General features: G+C 45.3%; 1 protein-coding gene across 1 annotated transcript; it reads right to left on the bottom strand.

The window, feature by feature from the left end:
- Positions 1 to 8,055: 8,055 nt before the first annotated feature.
- On the bottom strand, positions 8,056 to 15,052 carry AHSG (alpha 2-HS glycoprotein). The gene is made up of 7 exons (XM_068545450.1): positions 14,780 to 15,052; positions 12,565 to 12,675; positions 12,206 to 12,290; positions 11,666 to 11,829; positions 10,383 to 10,484; positions 9,399 to 9,485; positions 8,056 to 8,747 (listed from the first exon to the last, which is right to left on the bottom strand). The coding sequence occupies exons 1-7, from the start codon at positions 14,990 to 14,992 to the stop codon at positions 8,406 to 8,408; spliced, it is 1,104 nt and encodes a 367-aa protein (XP_068401551.1). The 5' UTR covers positions 14,993 to 15,052; the 3' UTR covers positions 8,056 to 8,405.
- Between the last annotated feature and the right edge of the window lie 6,575 nt (positions 15,053 to 21,627).

The raw sequence follows: 21,627 nt of genomic DNA, 5'->3' as shown, positions 1-21,627 counted from the left end.
TGGTTTCATGATTTCAAGTAGTACAGTAAATTAAAATACAATCTTATATCACTTATAAGTGGAATCTAAAATATGAGACAAATGAACTTATCTACGAAACAGAAGCAGACTCATAGACATAGAAAACAGACTTGTGGTTGCCAAGGGGGAGTGGATTGGGAGTTTGGGATTAGCAGATGCAAACTATTATATATAGAATTGATAAACAACAAGGTCCTACTGTATAGCACAGGGAACTCTATTCAATATCCTGTCACAAACCATAATGGAAAAGAATATGAAAAATAATGTATATATATATATATATATAACTGAATCACTTTGCTGTACAGCAGAAATTAACAGAACATTGTAAATCAACTATACTTCAATAAAATACATTTCAAAAATAAAATACAATCTTATATTTGACCCTAGCTTTTTTTTTTGTTTTAAACATACAAGCTCCATCCTTTTTCTAATTTAATTTTATTTATTTTAGGCTGTGTTGGGTCTTCGTTGCTGTGCGTGGGCTTTCTCTAGCTGCGGTGAGCGGAGGCTACTCTTCCTTGCAGTGTGCAGGCTCTAGGCGTGCGGGCTTCAGTAGCTGCGGCACTTGGGCTCAGTAGTTGTGGCTCGCAGGCTCTAGAGCGCAGGCTCAGTAGTTGTGGCACACGGGCTTAGTTGCTCCGCGGCATGTGGGATCTTCCCAGACCAGGGCTCGAACCGGCGTCTCCTGCATTGGCAGGCGGATTCTCAACCACTGCGCCACCAGGGAAGCCCACCCTAGCTTTAATATTCACATTTAGAATTCCCAAGACAGATGTCAGTTTGCAGTGTTGTCTAATCTAGTCACTTTATTATTGTTTATACAACCAATCCCAATAGGCCTCCAAAAGAGACAACTGTTACACTGAAATTCTAATTTCCAGTTGCCTGCTGCCATAACTAATGACTCTAGGATGCAAAACCCTTGAGTCAGGTTGCAATTAGAGACAGAAAAAACCCACTACAAATAAAGAATAGACACACACCTTTTCAAAAAGTCCAGGGAAATCTGACAATGATTTGATTTAAAAAAGAACACTGGCAAATGCTTGCTTTTCATATCACACATACACACACCCATCTGTCTTTAGCTTGAAGCAGAAAAGTAAAATGTCAATTAGAAGCTACTATTGGTGCTATAGTGGATCCACTGGAGTGGATCTAAACCAGAAAGCAGTTGACCTTTATAGAAACATCTACTGTAATTGTCATTTGGAGATTAACGCACAGTAAAAACTGTCTTATAAGCAGCTTTCATAACACCGAGTACTTGAACTTCTGAACAACTCAATGTACACTAAAATTATTAACTTTTAAAATAATTCTATGATCTCTGAAGACAAATATTAAAAACATACAAACAAACATGAATTTAGGACGCAAATATCTTTCACGTAAAGGCCTATGTTTTTTCTGGCCTTTTTGCACACTTATCCTGTGACCAAAATTTTGTCTCATCCACTCTGAAATACATATTATAGGAGGATGAATAGGCGGTTAAAAAGTACTAGAAGAGCAAAGGAATTCTTCTGAGGTTAGTTCTTCAAAATCCAGGAGCCTTAAGAAAAACATGATGCTGCTGGGGAAATGGCACTGATAGACTTGCTCTAGGCAGGGTTTCCACAAACCTTCAATTTGTAAAAAACACAATTATCTGTGAAGCGCAATAAAGCAAAGCACAACAAAACAAGGCATGCCTGTACGCCTGGACACTTCTGCCACATCAGCTCCTCAGGGACAAGCCAGAGAGCTTCTTCCATCAACTGTCTCAAAGCTGGGGTAGGAATGGGCTGTGCAGGCTCTGGGTTCAGCTTGGCTACTCTATCCCAAAAGGAACAGTACATGTTTTTAGGAACACTAAGGGACTCTTCTCTTTCATAGTTATGCCACTGGCACCTCTGCAAGGGACTTCATATGTCTCTCAAAGGTATCTGCATGCCAAATTTAGAAATCCTATTTGCATACTCCAGTGACGATTAACTAGCCTGTCACAGATCTTTTATTTCTTTGATGGTTGTCGGGCTGCACCCCAGAGGCCTGCAAGCCCTGTGCTTGCCCAGCTTCAAGACTGAAGAAAGAGCCCAGAGTCAGCGACAGAGACATCAATGGTCTGACGGATGGGGGAGCTTACATGCCGGAAGCAAGGTCCTGGAGCGACACCCCACTATATGCGGTGGACAGCAGGGCAGGAAGCTGCAGGCTTCGCTCTGGGGAGGACTAGGGAGGCTATCAGTTATGGGGAAATTGATGTCAGCTTGGCTCAGGTTACCAGGGAAAGCAGCAGAGGAGCTGACCCTCTAAACTCCTGTTAGCCGCCCCGGGCTAAGTACTTTCCTGGGGCAGAGGTTTTCTGTCGGAGTCCAGCTCCAACAGGATCCAGGATACCCCAAAAGGATGGACAGCGTCGGCGATGAACAACAGGAAGGAGACTGAGACTCGTGGACTCAGCCAAGTAAAAATAGCACCATCTCGTGCTTTCTTTATTTCATATACTCATATATAGATTACAGTAGAATTATATAAATCATTAACATACATTGTAATATTATTGTTTTGAGTCGAAAGAATGAATCATTTTGAACCCACAAAGATTTCCTTAAAAGATTACGTAAACCATACCTTTTAGTTTCTAGATTTTCTCATAAGATAAATTCCAAGGTTACCATTACGTACAGCACATGTTCTAAGAATTATTCTTGGTGGTTAACCAACCTTAACACCTAAGTCTAAATATATCCTTATATTCTATATATCCTTAGCCCCCACATAGCTTTTCCTACATGGACATTCCTTTTTTATAATGCCATAAAAATATCTAAAATATATTTTACAATTTCTATTTTGAATATTGCTACTCAAAGGCAATTTAATATAGCAACAAACAATATTAGGATCCCAATAATCTATTAAAGAATAACTTTCCAAATCATTTCTATTTGTCCCTAATCTAGAACATATCTGTTCACCAGTTAATTGATCAAATATCATTAAACTACCATTAATATTGAACCACAAATTATTATTACCATCATAAACACCCTCATATGGCCATATCTCTAGGGAGGATGGTGTTTTCCAAAGAAACATTTCCCTATGTCCAGATTTAGTCACTGTTTCCCAATGTCCCTCTTTAGGCACCGGGCCTTGCCAAACAGTACTCAAAGGGGAAGTGAGGAAATCTAAGATTTTTCCTTGGGGCAAATCCTGCCACACTTAAATTTATATATATAGAAATTATAAGTATTGCTTTTACGAGGAGTGTAGTCCACCTTCCACGTGTGGTTCCGCCTTGCAGTTCCGCACTGGAGCGCCCCATGACCTTTTCATGGTGTTGCAGCGTCTGGATGGCTTCCAACAGTTTTCCCTTTGCTAAACTATCAAGGGGTAGCCATTCCGAGCTAAATATTAGAACAATCACTATCTCTGGTGGGGGAGGGTGGGAAGTACGTAGGTATTTTCTGATTAGGGTCTACGATTATGGGGGAAGATTTAGGGGGAAGGTCAGTCAAGTGAGTAGAGTGTAGGGGAAGTGGGGACTGGTCAAGCAGGGGATGTACAGAGAACCTTTAAGCAAGTACATTGTAAACCTTGTTTACAACATTGCCGTATGACTGTCCCATGGAAGAGAAATACCCATCACCCTTTGTCAATATCGTTGGAATCAATTTTTTTTCATGTGCAGCAAAATTTCCATGAGTGATTTTGATGACCACTATTCTATTACCCTAATGTTCACTGTTATTTTAGTTGTAAATATTTCTATTATCTTAACACCCACCAAATATTGTTAATTGGTGGTGGTGGTACAGTACTGAAAAATACACCTGAAATTCAGTAACTTTGGAAGATGAGGCAGATGTAATTAAAAAGCCACTAAGAAGGCAAGTAAATGAGACACATGCAATGCTATTAATTTAGGAGCAAGCATTCTGCCAAGTATTAAAGATGATGCTGAGAAAATATAGGGCAGCATTAATGCAAAAATGAGCATAAGCGCAGTAGATTTAACAGCTCCGTAACTCATCCTCTCTAATTTACGTTTACTCTTAGGAAGAAATGTTTCTAGAATATGCACATTTTGAAGACGGCTAAGTCTTCAGGTATGCGTCTCTTAGATCAAATAAATCATGTAGGAAACTGTTCTAGGTAAATTCAAGTGAGGAAATACTGGAGACATGTGGAAATGCAATGTTGAAATACAAAAAAGGCCCAAGCTGGAGCTGTAAAGTTGGAAGTTATCTGTGTAAGATCAAGAGTTTCAATCATGAGAAAGGATGGGCTTGCCAAGCAGAGAGTACACATTTAAGAGAAGGTCAAGGACATAATCTTCTGAAGCCACCAAATTCAGAGGACAGGAAGAGGAAGCAGAGAGGGAGGACCCTTACTGAGAACCTAGAACGTGTCAAGAAGGTTCCAAGCATATACTTCTAGCATCGCATTTAATCCTCCCTACACCCCTGGCAGACTGTTGTATACATCTGGTTGTATAATGAGGGCCATAAGAAATGAAAGGTGAATCAGCTTAGCCCAGACAGTGCAGGTCTGTCGGATCAAGGCATGGGTTAGCCTGACAGAAAAATCAACTGCACAATTTCAAGACAGAGAGGAGAGAAACTGAGGTAACGCAGATGAAATGAACCGGTGCCCTCTGCCTCAGTAAATGACACCAGCATCTACCCAGTTTGCAAAGCCACAAATCCAGGAGTTACCTTTCACCTGTCCTGTCCTTTTCTTACCCCCTCATCAAATCCATCAGCAGGTCCTAGCACTTCTACCTGAAGTTATATCCTTATCTTTAAACCACATCTGCTGTCCACAACCTTAGACTAAGGTACACTTATCTCTCCCCTAGAAAGCGCCAGTCACTTCCTATCCTGTGGCTACTCTTGCCCAGATGCAACCCATTTTCCCTACAGCAACTAACAACGTGACATGAATGCTGTCGGCATTTGGGGTATTAATTAATCATTGTTCATTGTTGGGACTTCATTGTTGGGGATGTCCTGTCCATTTCAGAATATTTAGCATCCCTGGCCTCTGTCCAGTAGCATCCCAAGTAAATGCCTCCCCTTACTTCCAAATGTCCCTGGGTGCGAGGTCGGGAAGGGGATAATACTGTTCCACCCCACCTCCAGCCATCCCCAGGTCGAGAACCACCGAGCCTGAGTGATCTCTTAAGGTAAATCAGATTATGCCACTGCTCTGCTTAAACCTTTAGTGGTTTCCCACTGCATTGAGAAAAACATCCTAACTCCTGAGGATCTCAAGGCTGTTCATGACCTGCCCCCATCTGCTTCTTCAACCTCATTTTCTGTAGCCCTCCTCTTTCTCCTCTTAGCTGCTTCAATCCAGCTTCCTTTCTCATCCTTAGCCACATCAACCTGTTTCCTGCCTCTAGGCCTTTGTGCCTGCTCTTCCCCTGGAATAGCTTCTCCCTTGGCTCTTCTTGACTAGCCCTTCTCTTTTTCTTCAGGATTAGGCACCAATGATAATGTAGGTGTGAGGCTGCCAGTGGCCATCCTGGCTAAGACTGAAGGCAAGCACTGATGACAGACAGAAAAAGGGAAGGAAAGAAGAAGGGAGGGAGGGAGGGAGAGGGAGAGAGGGAGACAGAGACAGAGAGAGAGAGAATGGAAATGATATCTTTTGAACCCCTGGATTCCGCTGTGCCCTAGGTAAGACTCATCCATTTGAATTCCCAGTACACAGGCAGTGACATTTCCCTTTTTACTTTAGCTGCTTTGGGTAGGGTATGTACCACCTGCCACGGAAAACACTGACTAAAACTCCACATGTTCTCTCCCAGCCACACCTGTGTGTAGCAAGGGTGGAAAGCGGACAAGTCTCTTTTAGTACTGGGTGAAAGGTGTGTTTTCAGGATTCCCTTGCAAGCTCCCTCAAAGAAGGTCTAGACTCTTTGGCAGAGTTGCCCAAACCATTTCCAGCTCTCCACTAAAATCTCCCATGGCCCCCACCCCATCATATCCTTTTTCTCTTTCTTCTTCTTCCATCTCTTCCCATCTTTTGCCCTAAGGATGCTCAAAACTCCTCTTTCCTGGAAAAGAAATCTTCCCTCTACCCAGTTATCCTGAGGCAGAATAGATGGGCTCCAGGCTAGACATTTACAGCTACCTTCCTGTTCATATTTATTGAGGTAGGAGATAGATGGGCTACAGGCTAGATATTTGTGCAACCGGCCTCCTGTTTATACTGCGAGATAGAAATGACAAGAGGAACTGGGTAAATAGCTGGACTTTGTCTCCTGTGGACACTTTAAGATAACAGTAATGGCAGGGGCAGAGAGGGGCTAAGCCCTGCTCAGGTAAAAAATCAAGAGATCACATATTTCTCATCCTTGGAGTCAGGGAGACCTCAACTGCGCATGCACAGAAAGACTCCTTGAGGGTCAAAAAGAGTGGGGGGGACGCCAGACTATAAGTTTTGCTAACTTCCCAGGGACCCTCGCACTGAAATCCATCTTGGCTAAAGGATGCACACACACATAGGGAAGGACCCTGAGACTAATCAGCTATGGGGTCAAAACAAGATGACTGGCCAGAGGAAAACAAAGACCAGGAAGACTGCCCGCTTACAAAATGATTTAAACTTCCCAAAGGCGTCACTCTCTCTGAGCTTGCCCCTGAGTCTCTCTGCATATATTCTGCTTTTCTAATAAGTGCCTTACTCTCCTTTCTACCTTCTGTCTCCTTGTCAAATTTTTTTTTTCAAGGCAGACAAGACCTGGGGCCCAGACTATAGCCACAGCTTCTCATGGTCTAGTGGTTAAGATTTGATGCTCTCACTGCCACCAACGAGGTTTCCATCCCTGGTCAGGGAACGAAAGCCTCACTGCAAGCTGCCCCTCTCTGCTGTATCTGTCCAAAATCAACCCTTTTAGATTACGTCCTCTCTCTCCCACCCTTCACCAACAAACGGCTTAAAAGAGATTACACACTCCCCTCCATTTTCTCATCATCTCCACCAGTTAACCCTGCCACCAGGCTTTTATACTCAACCTTCTAGTGAAACTGCATCTGCCAATGGTCACCATCACCTCCTAGTTGGTCAACTAACCCATGGCCTTTTCTTGGTCCCCATGCTTATTGCTCTTTCTGCAGCATTTAGCTTAGCTGACCATGCCTTCCTCATGTCCCCTGGCTTCTGAGGTACCTAAAGGTTTTCCTACCTTCCTGGCCATTCTTTCTGGTTATTGGAATGTTGGCAAAACCTCTAGGCAAGAGTGATAAGGTGAGTGCCAATGCTTGCTTCAATCTCCTTGGTTCAAGTGAAGCCACTCAACTGGTTATTAGTCCTACTCCTTTAAAATTTCACCGGAAAGGGCCCACTTAGGTTGCGTAGAACAACCTAATGCTAGTAGATAAAAACTGAAATTGTCTAGGCACCATTCTACAATGGGAACTGTTTATTTCTTTATGCTCTCTGAACACTTGGATAGTATCTACAAATGTCCACTGGATTTACCTGTCCAGGTATCCCTCTTCTATTCATACTATACACCAGAACTTTAACTTGAGGTCTTAAAATGGATTGGCTAGAAAGACCAATCCTGCATCATAAAATGAAGTATATATGGTACAATTAACAGTTATTTTAAGCATAAATAGTGAACAGATATAATTAAAGTGAGGCTCCTGTGTTAATTGCTGATCCTTCCTTACCTGGGTATTGGGGAAAACCAATGGTTGGTTTGTCTGTACAAAGTTCAGGCACTTGATCCCAATTTAGCGATATTTTCTGACCGTTATGAAATGAAAAGAATTATTTTCTTATAAGGAAATGATCAGATCTTATGAGTTATGAGCAGATCCTAGTCTCACTTTTTCCTGTGTGTAGTAATATAGCAGATTTTTGTTCTATTTTGTTCCTATTTTCACTTTGACTTTGATTAGGGACACTTGTGGTGTGGTTGCTGGAAAGACAGACCACACACGTGAGCTTGGATGAAGTAGGCAACAATCATGACCACACTTCAGCTTAGAACCTTCTTTTTTAAGGAAGGTCCTTCAGGCATTTTTATTAACAAGCAGATATAAACTTGGCAAGAGCACCTTTCAAAATCACAGTTCCAATTATTTTTGTGAGGTCAAGAGAAAGAAGAGAACACAATGGTGGTGGCTTAGCATCAAAACAATAACAATCAAGTTGATGACCTTATGCCTTCCATCAAACATAACTATCACCCGCTCTGTTCCCCGACCTCCGAAGGATGAGAAGAAGCTGGCATTCAAGACTTGACATTAATCTAGACCACACGTAGCACTTGCTTTGATAGCAGACACAGCTCCCACACATACCCATACTTGGACAAAACGGTGGCCATGTTCTCTGTGCCAAACCTTCTCATCTCCGACCGTCTTCTAGATCTTGAAGTATCTGATTCTCCCCGGGCAAGGGCGGACCACTGGAACTGGACCTTCAGGAGCAGGAACGCTAGGCTGCGCCACCTTGGGTGTTTTCCCCACGTGAAACGTTTCTCCTGAGGCTGACTCCACTGAGGCCACACCCGAGAAGGCGTGGCGCAGGTCGTAGTGCGCCGGGTGTACCGGTGGGGGGATCGGGGGAGCTGCCACGGCCCTGGGTCCCACCACCAGGGAGGCCGCGGGCAGGCCAGCTGGAGAAAGCGCTGGCCCAGCCGAGCCCTGTGCAGGCGTGAGGGGCCCTGCTTTGGCGCCATCTGGTTGGGGCTGCGGGAGCACAGGCTGGAGAGAGGACCGTTTCCTTAGGTTAGCTGCCTTTCTCTTCCTTCCAGGTGGAACCCCACCCAATTCTGTCACGGTACTAATTTTTATTTGCAAGGAATCTGGCAAAAAAGAACTACCTAGGTACAAGGGATGGTCATCAGGGCTCCACGGGAGGGGTAACTGGCCTGCGGTAGCCCCTTTCTCACCAGTTGTGTTGGGGATGGTAGACTGACACTGTTCCACGAGCGAAAGAACCCCACCTTATGGCTAACCTTCACGAGTAGCGTCACCCTCTTTTTCATCTACACCTGCAGCCACAGGGAGCTGTCAGACAGATCTGGCCACCTGGACTCTGCAACTCAGAAAACCACGCCCACTGCCCCCGCCGCCTCTCCCCGCACCCGCTCCCCAAGCCAGCAAATAAAACACGTGGCCTCGCCAATTGCACACTAGGGAGGTTCTGCCCTGTAACCACCAGTTCGTGGGAGGGGAGGGCATGGCTGAAACAACCTTTTGTTTATTGATGATTTCACATTCCCTTGCACTATCTATATGGTGGGGCTCAAAAGGACAGGCAGCAAATGCCCTGAAATTACTAATGCACCGCAGAAAGGTGAAGGCGTCATTGTATTCTGAAGATAAGGGCAAGTACATCCATGACTCCCTTACCTGTGTTTGGAACACCGTGCAGGTCACTGCAACATCTTCCCCACCAGCAACATTCTCAGTGACCATCCCCTTACAGAAGCCATATTGCTGCCCACAGAAAGAGAGGAGTTATTTGAACCAGTTCAGAAAGTGGACTTCTCTCCCAGTTTCACTTATACTCCAACACATCAAGGGAAAAAAACTTAAATTCTTAATTCCTTTTTTTAAAAAAAACCTTTTCCTAAAGTGTATGGTTTCTGCTTATATTTTATATAGAATGTAGAAAATACAGAAAAGCTTTGGGAATGAGAGAGATCACTCATAATCTCAGAAATGGTGGTGACCCAGGAGAACTTCTGTTCACATCTATGGATTTCTTTCTTATTTTTAACTACTATTAAATATCATTTAAAAACTGGCATCACTGACTACACCATTTTGTATACTGTGTTTTTCACGTGCTATAAGGATAGCATTCTCTTATATCATTCCTTATTCTTTGAAAATGTAATTTTCGTGTCTGTATAATTTTCTATTTGCTAATGTGCCATATTTTATTCAATGATTCCCTCCTTTTGGACATTCAGATCTTCTGGGGTCATTTTGTACCTGTCATAAATCATCTTTATAGATATATCCTGTCAAACACGATCATCTCTTTAGGCTAAATTCCTAGAAGAGGACATTACTGGCTTAAGGACTTGAAAGATTTCATATCAGAGGTCTATCTAGAAAATCTACACTTTATACTCCCAATGGCCTGACATGGCTCATCTTAATTAGGAAACAGCCTCTCTAACTCCAGGGGCCTCCATTGGGTGAGAAGATCTGGTGATAGCTCTTAAGCAGGGGAGATGACACCCCAGAGGATGGCCTGGCACAACCCAGCCTCACAGGGAATGCATATTTTGCAGTCCTCTTTTCTGCAGCCCCAAGATACGAATTTGCTCTAAGGATGCTCTGTTCCATGACTGGCTTTACCAACCCAATGCCTAGCCCGCTCACCTTTTCTGCCAGCAGGTTGCACTTGGCTGGGTCTACGACCTCTTTAGCAACACAGTCAGTGGCAGCCACTGCAAACTCCACAGAAACAGAAGCTGGAAGAGGCTGATGAGGATAAATGAAAATTTTCATGAAGCAACGTGACTCAGCATGAAAAAAGGCTGGTAAGGAGAGGCCAGAGGGAAGTAGCGAGGGCCATGGCATTGCACAGTCCAGGGAGCACGGTTCACGGAGACCACACTGTGTGGCCAGGAAACATGCCCCCAGTGGCTTACATAGGGCTTACAGTGAGACACTGGGTTTTTGAAGGGCTTGCATACAGAAGCTGGGGTTGGGTCTTCCCTGAAGGAGGTGCAGGTATCCACTGCCCATCATTCAGAGCAGAGGTGAGTTTTCAGGTAGAAAGCAGGAACCCAGAAGGCTGACCTTACACTGACCTCAGTGGGAACCCTGCCTCCTGCCAACTTCCCTATTGGGGCTGCACTTTGAGACCCACGGCTCAGGTTACTCCAAGATGGGGTGGGAAAGTAAAGAAATTAATTCCTCTCCCATGTATTTTAGACAGCAGGATCAAATGAAAAATATAAATGAAAGTACAGAAGATACTTATGCTTTTCTATCTTATAGTTCTTGGAGCATATGGACACTTACAATAATAAAATATCTGTTACTTGTTATAGTCTGGGGCGGGGGTGTTCTGAGAATCGCATATTCTGGTTAATAGAATTACTGCCTATAGTGTATTTCCAAGCACGCCATGGCTGGCATCCAGAATACCAGTTTTTAAAAATATTAGAAATATTAGAATTCCATTGCATTCAAATGTGCTAACCCAACCACGGTACAATTAGGTTTTTTTTTTTCAGTGATTCAAAGGCATTTTAGGATCCTGCCATTATATGTAAGTATGCCCATGCCTTTGTAAGTATCAATTACAAGAGCGCTGTAGATGTTCCGTGGTGATGGGTGATGGCGATGTGGAGACCCATGAATTTACAGTGGGTGCTTCTGGATAAAGTGGGAACTTCCACCCCGGTGTTAACTGGAACCGAGGAACTGGGGACACACAGCATCTGGCTGTTTTGTGTTGAAGTGGCTTAGGTGGGGGATGCGCTGACGGTTCTCAGGGTCCTTAGGACACTCAGAACCCTTTCTTTCCCTTTTCTCCCACCACCCTCGTTGACTTCCTGTGGCTGCCCCTGCACCGTCCCTCACCCCTGCTTCACCACGTCCACTCCCGAAGTGCCACCAAACTGCCCAAACTGTCAGCAGGATCTCAGTCTTACCACAAATTGAGCCCGAGAAATTTCCACAAGTTGAAAGTAGGAGCCGCTTTTCTGGGCGTTGAAGGTAGCCAGCGCGGCCTCTACTGCGTGCACCACCCGGCTGTCGTTGAGCGGGGCCAGCAGGGGGCAGTCTGGACACACCTTGTGCACGTCCTCGGCCGAGTCTGCGCACAGAGCGAAGAAATCAACTTGGCTCGGGGCTGTAATTCTCTGCGGCACTTGCCCCCGCTCTGCTTATTTGAAAGGGCTAAAACATGCTCCAAATGGCTGCAGGAGGATTCTCTGCTTCTTACTAAACCTTCGGGTGGCTCGTGCCATGCTGGCATTGTTGCAGAAGCCCCTCTCACCAAGGGGCGATTTCCACCTCCAATGAGAACAGCTCCTTAAAACACAGTTTTAAAGTCCCCAAACCCAGGAAACTTGGCTTCTTTTCATCACCAACAAAGTGGCTAGAACTACTTCTGTTGAAAACAGAAGGTTCAGGTTCCCTCCTCACTCTCTCTACCAGGTAACTATAATAAGAATAATAATCATCTCTACCTGGACTGGAATCACATTTTGCAGACAACACGGAAAACTGTCCGTCCTGTTTCAGCACATTGAAATCGCAGTCTCCTTCCACCGCCTGGGGAAATAAACCCACAGTGAGAGCCCGGGAGGAGGGCTGACCTCTCACTTCTCACGGTTGGGGGGATGGGGGCGGGGGGGGGCGGGACGTGGATGTCAAAGGTGAGCCTCACAAAATCTCCTTCACTGGGTGATGTTGAAACATAACACTGGTTTCGCAGGAGGTGGGAGTACGAAAAAAAGGTGAATTGTAAAAATCAGCCCCAGGGAAGGCGCCATCAATTGGCAATTTTAGCTGCCCCCGCGGCAGTCGCCCTAAGAGGGGCACTCACGTGCTCTTTCAGCTGCCTCACGCTGCAGTTTGCCAGGGGGGTGGGGTCCAGTACATGGCAGGTGGTTTCCAGCGTGTCTATTTCAAGGTCAAACACCTCTCCCGTGGGCCGCTGTGGAGACAGAGAATGCAGAAGTGAGTAGCCTGATACTGCTGAGCGGGTCCAAGGGTGAGCCCCTACTGGGTTTGAACTCACTCCCTGTTGGAGAGGTAAGAAAGAAGGGGGCGTGGGCTTGGACTGGTTGATGGAAGCACAGCCATCACGCTGAGCTGTATCTGGAAGCTAAAAGTGAATGTTGATACTTATTTAATTTTAAAAATTTCACCCTTCAAGCAGGACTTTGAAAAAGTCAGCTTTGGATTTTTCTCAGTCAATCAGCAAAGTAAGTTGGTGTAGGATAATAACTTACTGTCTCTCTTTTATCTTCTTCATCCCTCTCTCTACTTCTTCCTTCCTTCTCAACATCTACTTTCCTTCCTTCCCCATTTTCTTTTACTTTCTAAAGGAAAAGTTACCTGTGGCTTTTTGTCTTTTGGCTTGTAGATGCCTGGATGAAAAGTTGCTGTTCCCTACTGCCCCCTGCTGGTAACGAGAGGGAAGCATGAGCCTCCCTCTGATGGAGGAAGCAGTGTGTCAGTCAGTCACTAGCACAGAGGGAAGGGGCAGCGGGTAAGGAGGTGATGGGGAGCTTGTATGACTCCTTGGAGTTGTTCCTGCCAGTTCACCTGTTTCTGTATCCTTTCTATAAAGCCCGGAAAAATCCAGAAGGTACGAGTATGGCTATTTTTTCTTTCAGCCCAGCTCTATTTGTCTCTCATGTCTGTTCTGCGTGATTCACTAGCACCTGAAGCCTCAAAATCTCCTTTCCTGGAGGAAGCTGTGTTTTATGATGTGCAGATATGCCTAAATTAACTTCCCGAAAACACTCAGAGCTAGTGAATAGGAGCCTGGGGCTCCTGGGTTTCTCAAACCCTGCTGTTAGTGAAAACTGCAGTGTTGCTCCTTCTTTCCCTCAGACATGCACATTGTGTGTCATTTCCCCTGAATTGATCAGTGCTTCCTCTGAATCACCGTTGTACTTCACTATGGTTGCAGAACTCCTAAAATCCATCTGGGACAATCCTGATTTCAAATATGTTGTCCCATTGTGAGATCAGATGTCCGTGAGTCAGTCCAGACATCCTGAGGTTTGCCTTATTTTCCTTCCTAGATTGTGAATCTCTTGTGGACACTATGTCTTTCTCACCTTTGTATTAGGTTGCATCATTAAAATGCCAATATTGACTGCTTTTATTATACAAAACTGGCTATTTCATATGAGTCAACTTAGCATCTCCCATAGCGCTTGACACTGGTTCTTGCCCATGGAAGGCTTGTAATCAGCGTTGACTGAAAGAATTATCCTTCATCAGCTATAAAATCTAATTTCAAAATAGGCAATAGATGGATGGCTTTTCCCCACCTCTCCAAATCACTCAGCTGACCCCCAAGGCACACATTTCCCAGCTTGATCATCATTGTCACCAGCTTCAGGCTGCATTGGTTTCTTGTCTAGCATGTGAGGGGGTGAATCCTTTCATGCCAAGATTTCTCATTGGGATGTGGGTACCTTTCTTGGGGAGGCAGCTTGTGTAGAGGAAGGAACACAGTTCTGGAATTGAATCCTAGCCTGTTGCTTACTATTTTACGACCTTGGGTAAAAAAATGCCCTAATATGTCAGAGCCTTGGTTTCCTCATGTAAGACAAGGACAATACCCCCACAGGACTGGGGGTGGGGTGAGAGAGGGGTTAAGGAGATGATATATGTGAAAGGGCCTGGCACATAGTAGGCACTTATCAAATGCATGTTTCATTCACTCTCAGTCTTTATCTAGAGAAACAGAACCAAAGGAAAAGTGATTTCCAGTCAGTGGTAGTTTGGAAACTAGAATCCAGTCTCTGGTCCTAGTTTTTCTAGAAAACCACACTTTCTACCTGTGATCCTCAAAATATCATTCAAAGCCTTTCCCTCTCCTCCTGCCCCCATCCAGCACCCTCCTGGAGACCCCCTGACCACAGTACAGAATGTCTCCTCTCTTCTCTCCGCCTGTCCTCTCCCTCCCTCCTGGGAGGAATCAGGGTGTTTCCACTCTGCCATTTCATTTGTGCTGGGAGGTGGGCTCTTAGAGACACCCAGCTGAGCCCCACCCACTCCTACACAGCAGGGTCACTTACCCGCGGCCACACCTTCACACTGTCAATCTGGTTTAAGATGTGCTTGTAGCCATGAGGAAGGTGCCTGTTGATGTAGTCCACGGCCGCCAGGGCTGCTTGCTCTGTTTCTGGGTCATCACAGGCTGGTTCCCTATAACCTAGAACCGGGCCATGCGGGGCAGAGTGGCAGCCACAGAGCTGAGCAAGGCAAAGGAGCAGGACGAGGGACTTCATGGTTGCCCTGGAGAGGTCCCGGCAGGTCGGCAGGCGGGTAGCTGGAGGCTTCAGGCCCAACCCAGGTGCTCTGCTGGAAAAGGCAGACTGGTGGAGGGTCCAAAGGCCCTTTATTTGTTGGAGCCTGTGGAAGAATTGCGTAAGGATGTGGGATGACTTCTGTTCTGTTTCCAAAAAAAAGCCCCCTGCAAACATCAGTCCTGGAAAAACAAACAGGTTAAGACATCACTGGTCCCCCTTTGGCAGAAATCTGCCAGAGTCAATGCTTGCTAGGGGGCGGGTGGGGGCAGATTGGGGGGTGGGCTGGGGAGATGCTCCAGAGTCAGCTTGGAACATGGTAACAGCAGCAAAGAAATGAGGCAGCTGAGAGGATGAGGTGAGCACCAAGGAGAAGAGGGGCTGGCACAGCTGGCCCTGGAGTGCTGTGGATTTGCCAGCAGAGGGAGTGCCCTCTACTGTAAGCTGAGCGTGCCGTGGGGTCCATGTGGGGAGAAGTAGGGATGTTCAGCAAGTTTTTCTTTTTTTATTGGAGCATAGTTGCTTTACAGTATTGTGTCAGTTTATACTGTACAGCAGAGTGAATCAGCTATACATATACATATATCTCCTCTCTTTTGGATTTCCTTCCCATTTAGGTCACCACAGAGCACTGAGTAGGGTCCTCTATGCTATACAGTAGGTTCTCATCAGTTATCTATTTTATACATAGTATCAATAGTGTATATATGTCATTCCCAATCTCCCAATTCATCCCACCACCACCCCCTTTCCCCCTTGGTATCCATATGTTTGTTCTCTACGTCTGTGTCTCTATTTCTGCTTTGTAAATAAGATCGTCTATACCAATTTTTTCAGATTCCACATATATGCGTTAATATAACATATCAGTGTTACATCAGTGTATACATGTCAATCCCAATCGCCCAATTCATCACACCACCACCACCCCTCCCCCCCCACCGCTTTCCCCCCTTGGTGTCCATATGTTTGTTCCCTACATCTGTGTCTCAATTTCTGCCCTGCAAACCGGTTCATCTGTACCATTTTTCTAGGTTCCACATATATGCGTTAATATACGATACTTGTTTTTCTCTTTCTGACTTACTTCACTCTGTATGACAGTCTCTAGATCCATCCACGTCTCAACAAATGACCCAATTTCGTTCCTTTTTATGGCTGAGTAATATTCCATTGTATATATGTACCACTTCTTCTTTATCCATTCGCCTGTCGATGGGCATTTAGGTTGCTTCCATGACCTGGCTATTGTAAATAGTGCTGCAGTGAACATTGGGGTGCATGTGTCTCTCTGAATTATGATTTTCTCTCGGTATATGCCCAGTAGTGGGATTGCTGGATCATATGGTAATTCTATTTTTAGTTTTTTAAGGAACCTCCATACTGTTCTCCATAGTGGCTCTATCAATTTACATTCCCACCAACAGTGCAAGAGGGTTCCCTTTTCTCCACACCCTCTCCACCATTTGTTGTTTGTAGATTTTTTGATGATGGCCAGTCTGACCCATGTGAGGTGATACCTCATTGTGGTTTTGATTTGTATTTTTCTAATAATTAGTGATGCTGAGCATCTTTTCATATGTTTGTTGGCCATCTGTATGTCTTCTTTGGAGAAATGTCTATTTAGGTCTTCTGCCCGTTTTTTGATTGGGTTGTTTGTTTTTTTGATATTGAGCTCCATGAGCTGTTTGTATATTTTGGAGATTAATCCTTTGTCAGTTGCTGCATTTGAAAATATTTTCGCCCATTCTGAGGGTTGTCTTTTCGTCTTGTTTATGGTTTCCTTTGCTGTGCAAAAGCTTTTAAGTTTAATAAAATCTTTGAATGCCGGGGACAATTATCTCCTCCTGGAGGGAGAACAAGGCCCACACACATAGCAAAGGTACCAATGATTTACCAGTGAGGAGGGAGAGCTACGGGAGATACCAAGTCTTGGATAAGATCCTCGGAGAAAAGAAGAAAGGAAAGGAGAGATTTCTGCCTGGAGTGGGGAATGGGGAGAGAGACCTTCCTGCCTTCCTGTGGCAGGGCCGGGAGAGCTCTATGGCCAGAGGAGCTTCTCCCCTCCCTGTCCGCTTCTCTCCAGACCTCACTGCCAACACCTTGCACAGATGCACCCTGACCTGGCTCTCTTGGGTGGCTGAGTGTGACTGGCACCGGTGGCCATGTGTCCCCAGTGACCCCGTGTCCCTGTGGCCCATGCCCCAGCCAGTGGACGAGTACAGCAGAGGAGAGCCCTGGTCTGACAGCCAGTCACTTGGCAAAGCTCTGGGTTTGAGTCCTGCACTGCAGGCTGAGACTCTGGTGGGGGGGGGGGCACTCAGAACATAAATGCCTCCTTAAGGCCCTTCACAGCCTTAGCAGAATTAGAGTGAGTCTTGGTAGCCAGAGCACAAGGTCACAGTATTGGCTCAGGCACTGCCTTTCAGTTGTGGCCTTGACAATCCCAGGTGTGACCTCCAAGGAGGGGTGGCCAGGATGGCGAGAGGCTTGGAAAATATCATCCGAGGACCTAGCTTGGTTTAGCCTGGAGCAGAGAAGCCCTTAACGTGGAGACCAACATGTTCTCCAAATATTTAGAGGTCATCATTGTGTGGGGGTGGATTTGTTCTGTAGTTTGCTATTGCTTCAGAGAACAAAACTTGGTTTAAAAGTGGTGGGGGGAGCTTTCTACAGGGAAGCTTAACAATACTGACTTCCTGTGGGGAGGGAGATAAGCGCGGGGGCCTGTGATGGGCAGAGGAGATAGTATAAGCACTGTTTTCACGTTTGCTCCCAGCTGCTCACACACAGACCCTTAATGCCAGAGGCTCAGAAGGTGTGGTGAGGACCCCCGGCTCTCTGGTTATCCATCAGGATGATCCTCAGAACTGGGGGGCTTTCCATCGGCCTTGTGCCCCATTTCCTTCAGGACCTTGACTCATGAGCTCATGAGCAACTTTTTGTGGATGCTCTGCTTTTCTTTTAAATAATCTTTTAAAATACAAAATATAGTCATTACTGAAAATTTGAAAATCGCAAAAAATATATGCAGTGAGTACATATTTCATCTGTCATAAGCTCAGATGTCTACACTATAACTTTATTTTCCATAACACAATTGGATTTCTGACTCTGAGCTCTCTTTCGTGAAAATGTAATCTAGTCACTTCCGGGTAACCTGACTTCCCCCACGTGCTTGGGTTGAAACCTGTCCAATTTAGGTTTGCCCTTGCGCTTCTTCTCCCTACTGGGGTTAGAAGAAAGTGTGGAGGGGGAGACTTATGCAAGTACTGCTTCTGTCAAGGTCAGAGAGGGGTGTCCACCTTTGCCTTGGCATCTTCTGCCAGGTAACCTGTCTCATATGGTCCTCAGGCAAATCTACCCTCTAGCTAATGTCCTGCTTTCCTCCATCTGATCCATAGCAAGACAGTCCCCCTGCATCCTGTGATTGGGGTCACCTTGCCGAAGCTGTGGGACACTTTGTAGACCACAGGCCTTTTCTCAGCTAAGAGCTACCCCCGTCTTTAAGCTTGGGAAAATTTGGCTGCTGTGCCCTCCCAGGCTGTGGAGGCTTTCTGGGGCTGCCTTCAAGCTCATCTGTTTAGATACTGCTGTCATAGCCCCTCCACTGCTCTAGGGCCACCCGGCTACTCAGGGGGCTTCTCCCTGCCACGTGATCTCTCCCTGTGCTACCCAAGTGCCCCCTCTTCTCCTTCTACCCTTGCAGTGAGGTTCTGGTCTCTTCTGCTGTAGGAGTCCCACACTGTTCTGGGGGTGGTTGTATTGCCATCCCAACGTGAGGGTGGGGGGAGAATAAAAAAGTTCTGTCTGAACATCCTTTCTGATCATTTCTGTCTTATACTCGGAGCATTTCTTTTGGTATCTTTGTTCTTGGATCTTTCATGGTCAACAATTTTTAAAGCACTAGATATTGTCCTGTTTTGCTGATGCTAGAAAAACAAAGCATGTAGTAAAGAGCAGTTAGTATCTCACCTGTCATCCTACCACATATAAACAGGGAAACAGGGCTTCCCTGGTGGCACAGTGGTTAAGAATCCGCCTGCCAGCGCAGGGGCCACGGGTTCGAGCCCTGGCGTGGGAAGATCCCACATGCCGCGGAGCAACTAAGCCCGTGCGCCACAACTACTGAGCCTGCGCTCTAGAGCCCGCGAGCCACAACTACTGAAGCCCGTGCGCCTATAGCCCGTGCTCTGCAACAAGATAAACCACCACAATGAGAAGCCCGCGCACTGCAACGAAGAGTAGCCTCCGCTCACTGCAACTAGAGAAAGCCCGCGTGCAGCGGCGAAGACCCAAGGCAGCCATAAATAAATAAATAAATAAAATTTAAAAATAAATAAATAAATAAACAGGGAAACAAAACTCATCCACAATCTCATCACCCAGAGTTAAACAGTGTTAATGTTTTGGTGCATTTCCATCTTTTTTTCTACACAAAGACTTACTTTAATATAATTCAATATAATATAATCATACTCATGTACAACTTTGTATTCTTTTTTCATTTAACATTATAACTTGAATATTTTCCCATGTTATTAAATAGACTTAAAAACATGCTTATAATGACTACCTATGATTCTGTTGTGCATATTTTAATTTATTTTACTATTCTCTTATTGTTGGGCATTTAGTTTGTTCTCCGTTGAGCACTCTCATATACAAAGTTGTAATAAACTTTTTAATTCAGGAATATTTGGCTTTCTCATTATTTTTTTCAGGATAGAGTCTCAGTGAAATCATTGATTCATATGATGTGGACACTTTAAAAACTCTTAATTTCTCTGGCCAAATTGCCTTTCAGAAAGGCTATGCCAGTTTCTACCCCTACCATTTAACTGGTGTGTCATGCCAGGTCAGTTGTTTTCTCTTTTCCTCTGCCACTGCTTCCATGTTGACTTTTGTGGGAACTTATACGGGAAAATCATCAGAACTCTTTTTTAATGTATTTTATGAATATCTTTGGTTTTAGCTCAACTATTCCACATGTCTAATTCTTATAAACTAAAATAGCTTTGGTGTCAAGCTGAATAAAATGGTCTCTTATTTAAATTTTTTTCAGTTGGAAAAAGAAAGGTTGCCATTTACTTACCGACAATGAAGAAGAAACTAGATAATCTTTTGGTATGTTTTCCAAGAAAACTGTGGCAAAGGATGCCCAGGGGAGGCTATAGGTATTTCATCACGCCTGATGACACCACTTTCAAACTTTGAAAGATTTTCACACACCGAATGTATATTCCCATGAGTGATCTTGGGTCACTTTCATCCACCTGGCTCCAGCATACCAATAGGAGATAAGCATTTACTCCGTTTTCTGGTCATTTGTCTCATTACTTTAATGACTTATCTGTGCATTTTTCTTTGAGGCCCAGGTCACTGCATTAAAACAATGTCTGATAGCGTATTGAGGATATCAGGGGCTTGTTAGAGCTGTTGGGAAGAGCAGTCCCAAAGATCTGAGGAGCAGAAGAGGACCAGCAACCTCCAGAAGATGGCAGCAGGGCGCTGGGCAGTGCTTGCTGTGTGGAGCCCCAAGCGGCTGATGGCGGAGTTCCAAGATGGCAGCCGAGGATGGCACCAGCTCCCCTGCGTTTGTGAGTAGGGCTCTCCACTAGGGCGGTGATGCATTCAAATTACTCGAAAGCAGAACTCGGCCTTGAGAGCTGCCAGTCAGGAGCCAGGACAAGAAGGATCGTGGCAAGTGCAGGGTCAGAGTTGCTGGGGGTTGGTTCTGTCGGGGCCCTGCCAGTGGACAGGAGGGGAAGAGGGTGAAATAACAAGTCAGGCAGCGAGAGCTCAGGTGGGAGCTAGAAACCCAGCCTCTCGAAAAACAGGACGTGAACCAGTGCACGTCAGCAAAAGCCAGAGGAACCATTGGTTTTCGCAAGGAGGAAGTGGCAGTGGTTGGTGTTTAAATCGTTGGGCCAGATTCCTGGCTCTGCCCTTTCTGGTACTTAAAGGGCCTAGACCCTAAGAAGCCGAATAATGACTTCTGATAAGCCTGGTGTTTCTTCATTCCTATGGGTATTTATTGAACAACCTACCATCTGTGATGTTAGGTGCCTGGATACAGAGTGATGAGAAAACACCATCTGCACTAACGGAGTAACTTGACGCACCTGGTCCAGCAACATCTGATCAGCCAAGAACTATAAGTTATATGAGATGATCATAGCGTGTGTCCTGTGGGGACAGGCTGGGATTTGCACCTCCAAAGTAAGAAGCTCAGTCAATGGAATGCAAATTACTCTTCTCCAAGGACCCATCAGGTGAAGGTTACTGAGCCCCAGTTGCGTGGAGGTCATTTGGAAGAGCCTGTTTTACTCAGTGCAGAGGCACCAAAGTTGGGAGACATTAGCCTGAGCACAGCATGGCAAACCACAGTGAGCACAAGGTATTACTTCCTTCTTTGGGTGGAGAAAGGGCTCGGCAAGCTTTCCCCCAATCCTGCCCTAATAACCACGACCTGGCTTGGAAGATCCAAACCCTGAAAAGAAATGCTTGTTTTCAGGGTCGCACCTCATTAAATTATGTGCCTTAGTCCCATCCCTTGCTGGATCCTAGTCCTGGCCCTGGGAAAGAGGCATAATCGAAACCCAGAATAGAAAAAA

Source organism: Eschrichtius robustus, chromosome 6 (assembly GCF_028021215.1).
Source record: "Eschrichtius robustus isolate mEscRob2 chromosome 6, mEscRob2.pri, whole genome shotgun sequence".
Lineage (NCBI taxonomy): Eukaryota > Metazoa > Chordata > Mammalia > Artiodactyla > Eschrichtiidae > Eschrichtius > Eschrichtius robustus.
Note: the sequence above shows the minus strand (reverse complement) of the source record. Positions and strands in the feature narration are given on the sequence as shown.

What these genes read in the sequence shown, in the direction of transcription:
- AHSG (XM_068545450.1), bottom strand. Translation starts at nt 14,992, where the DNA reads ATGAAGTCCCTCGTCCTGCTCCTTTGCCTTGCTCAGCTCTGTGGCTGC. An exon ending in AAAATGTGATTCCAGTCCAG is followed by an intron (nt 11,830 to 12,205) that starts GTAGAGATGATT and finishes CTCTGTGCGCAG; the next exon opens with ACTCGGCCGAGGACGTGCAC. An exon ending in GCAACCTGCTGGCAGAAAAG is followed by an intron (nt 9,486 to 10,382) that starts GTGAGCGGGCTA and finishes TTCTGTGGGCAG; the next exon opens with CAATATGGCTTCTGTAAGGG.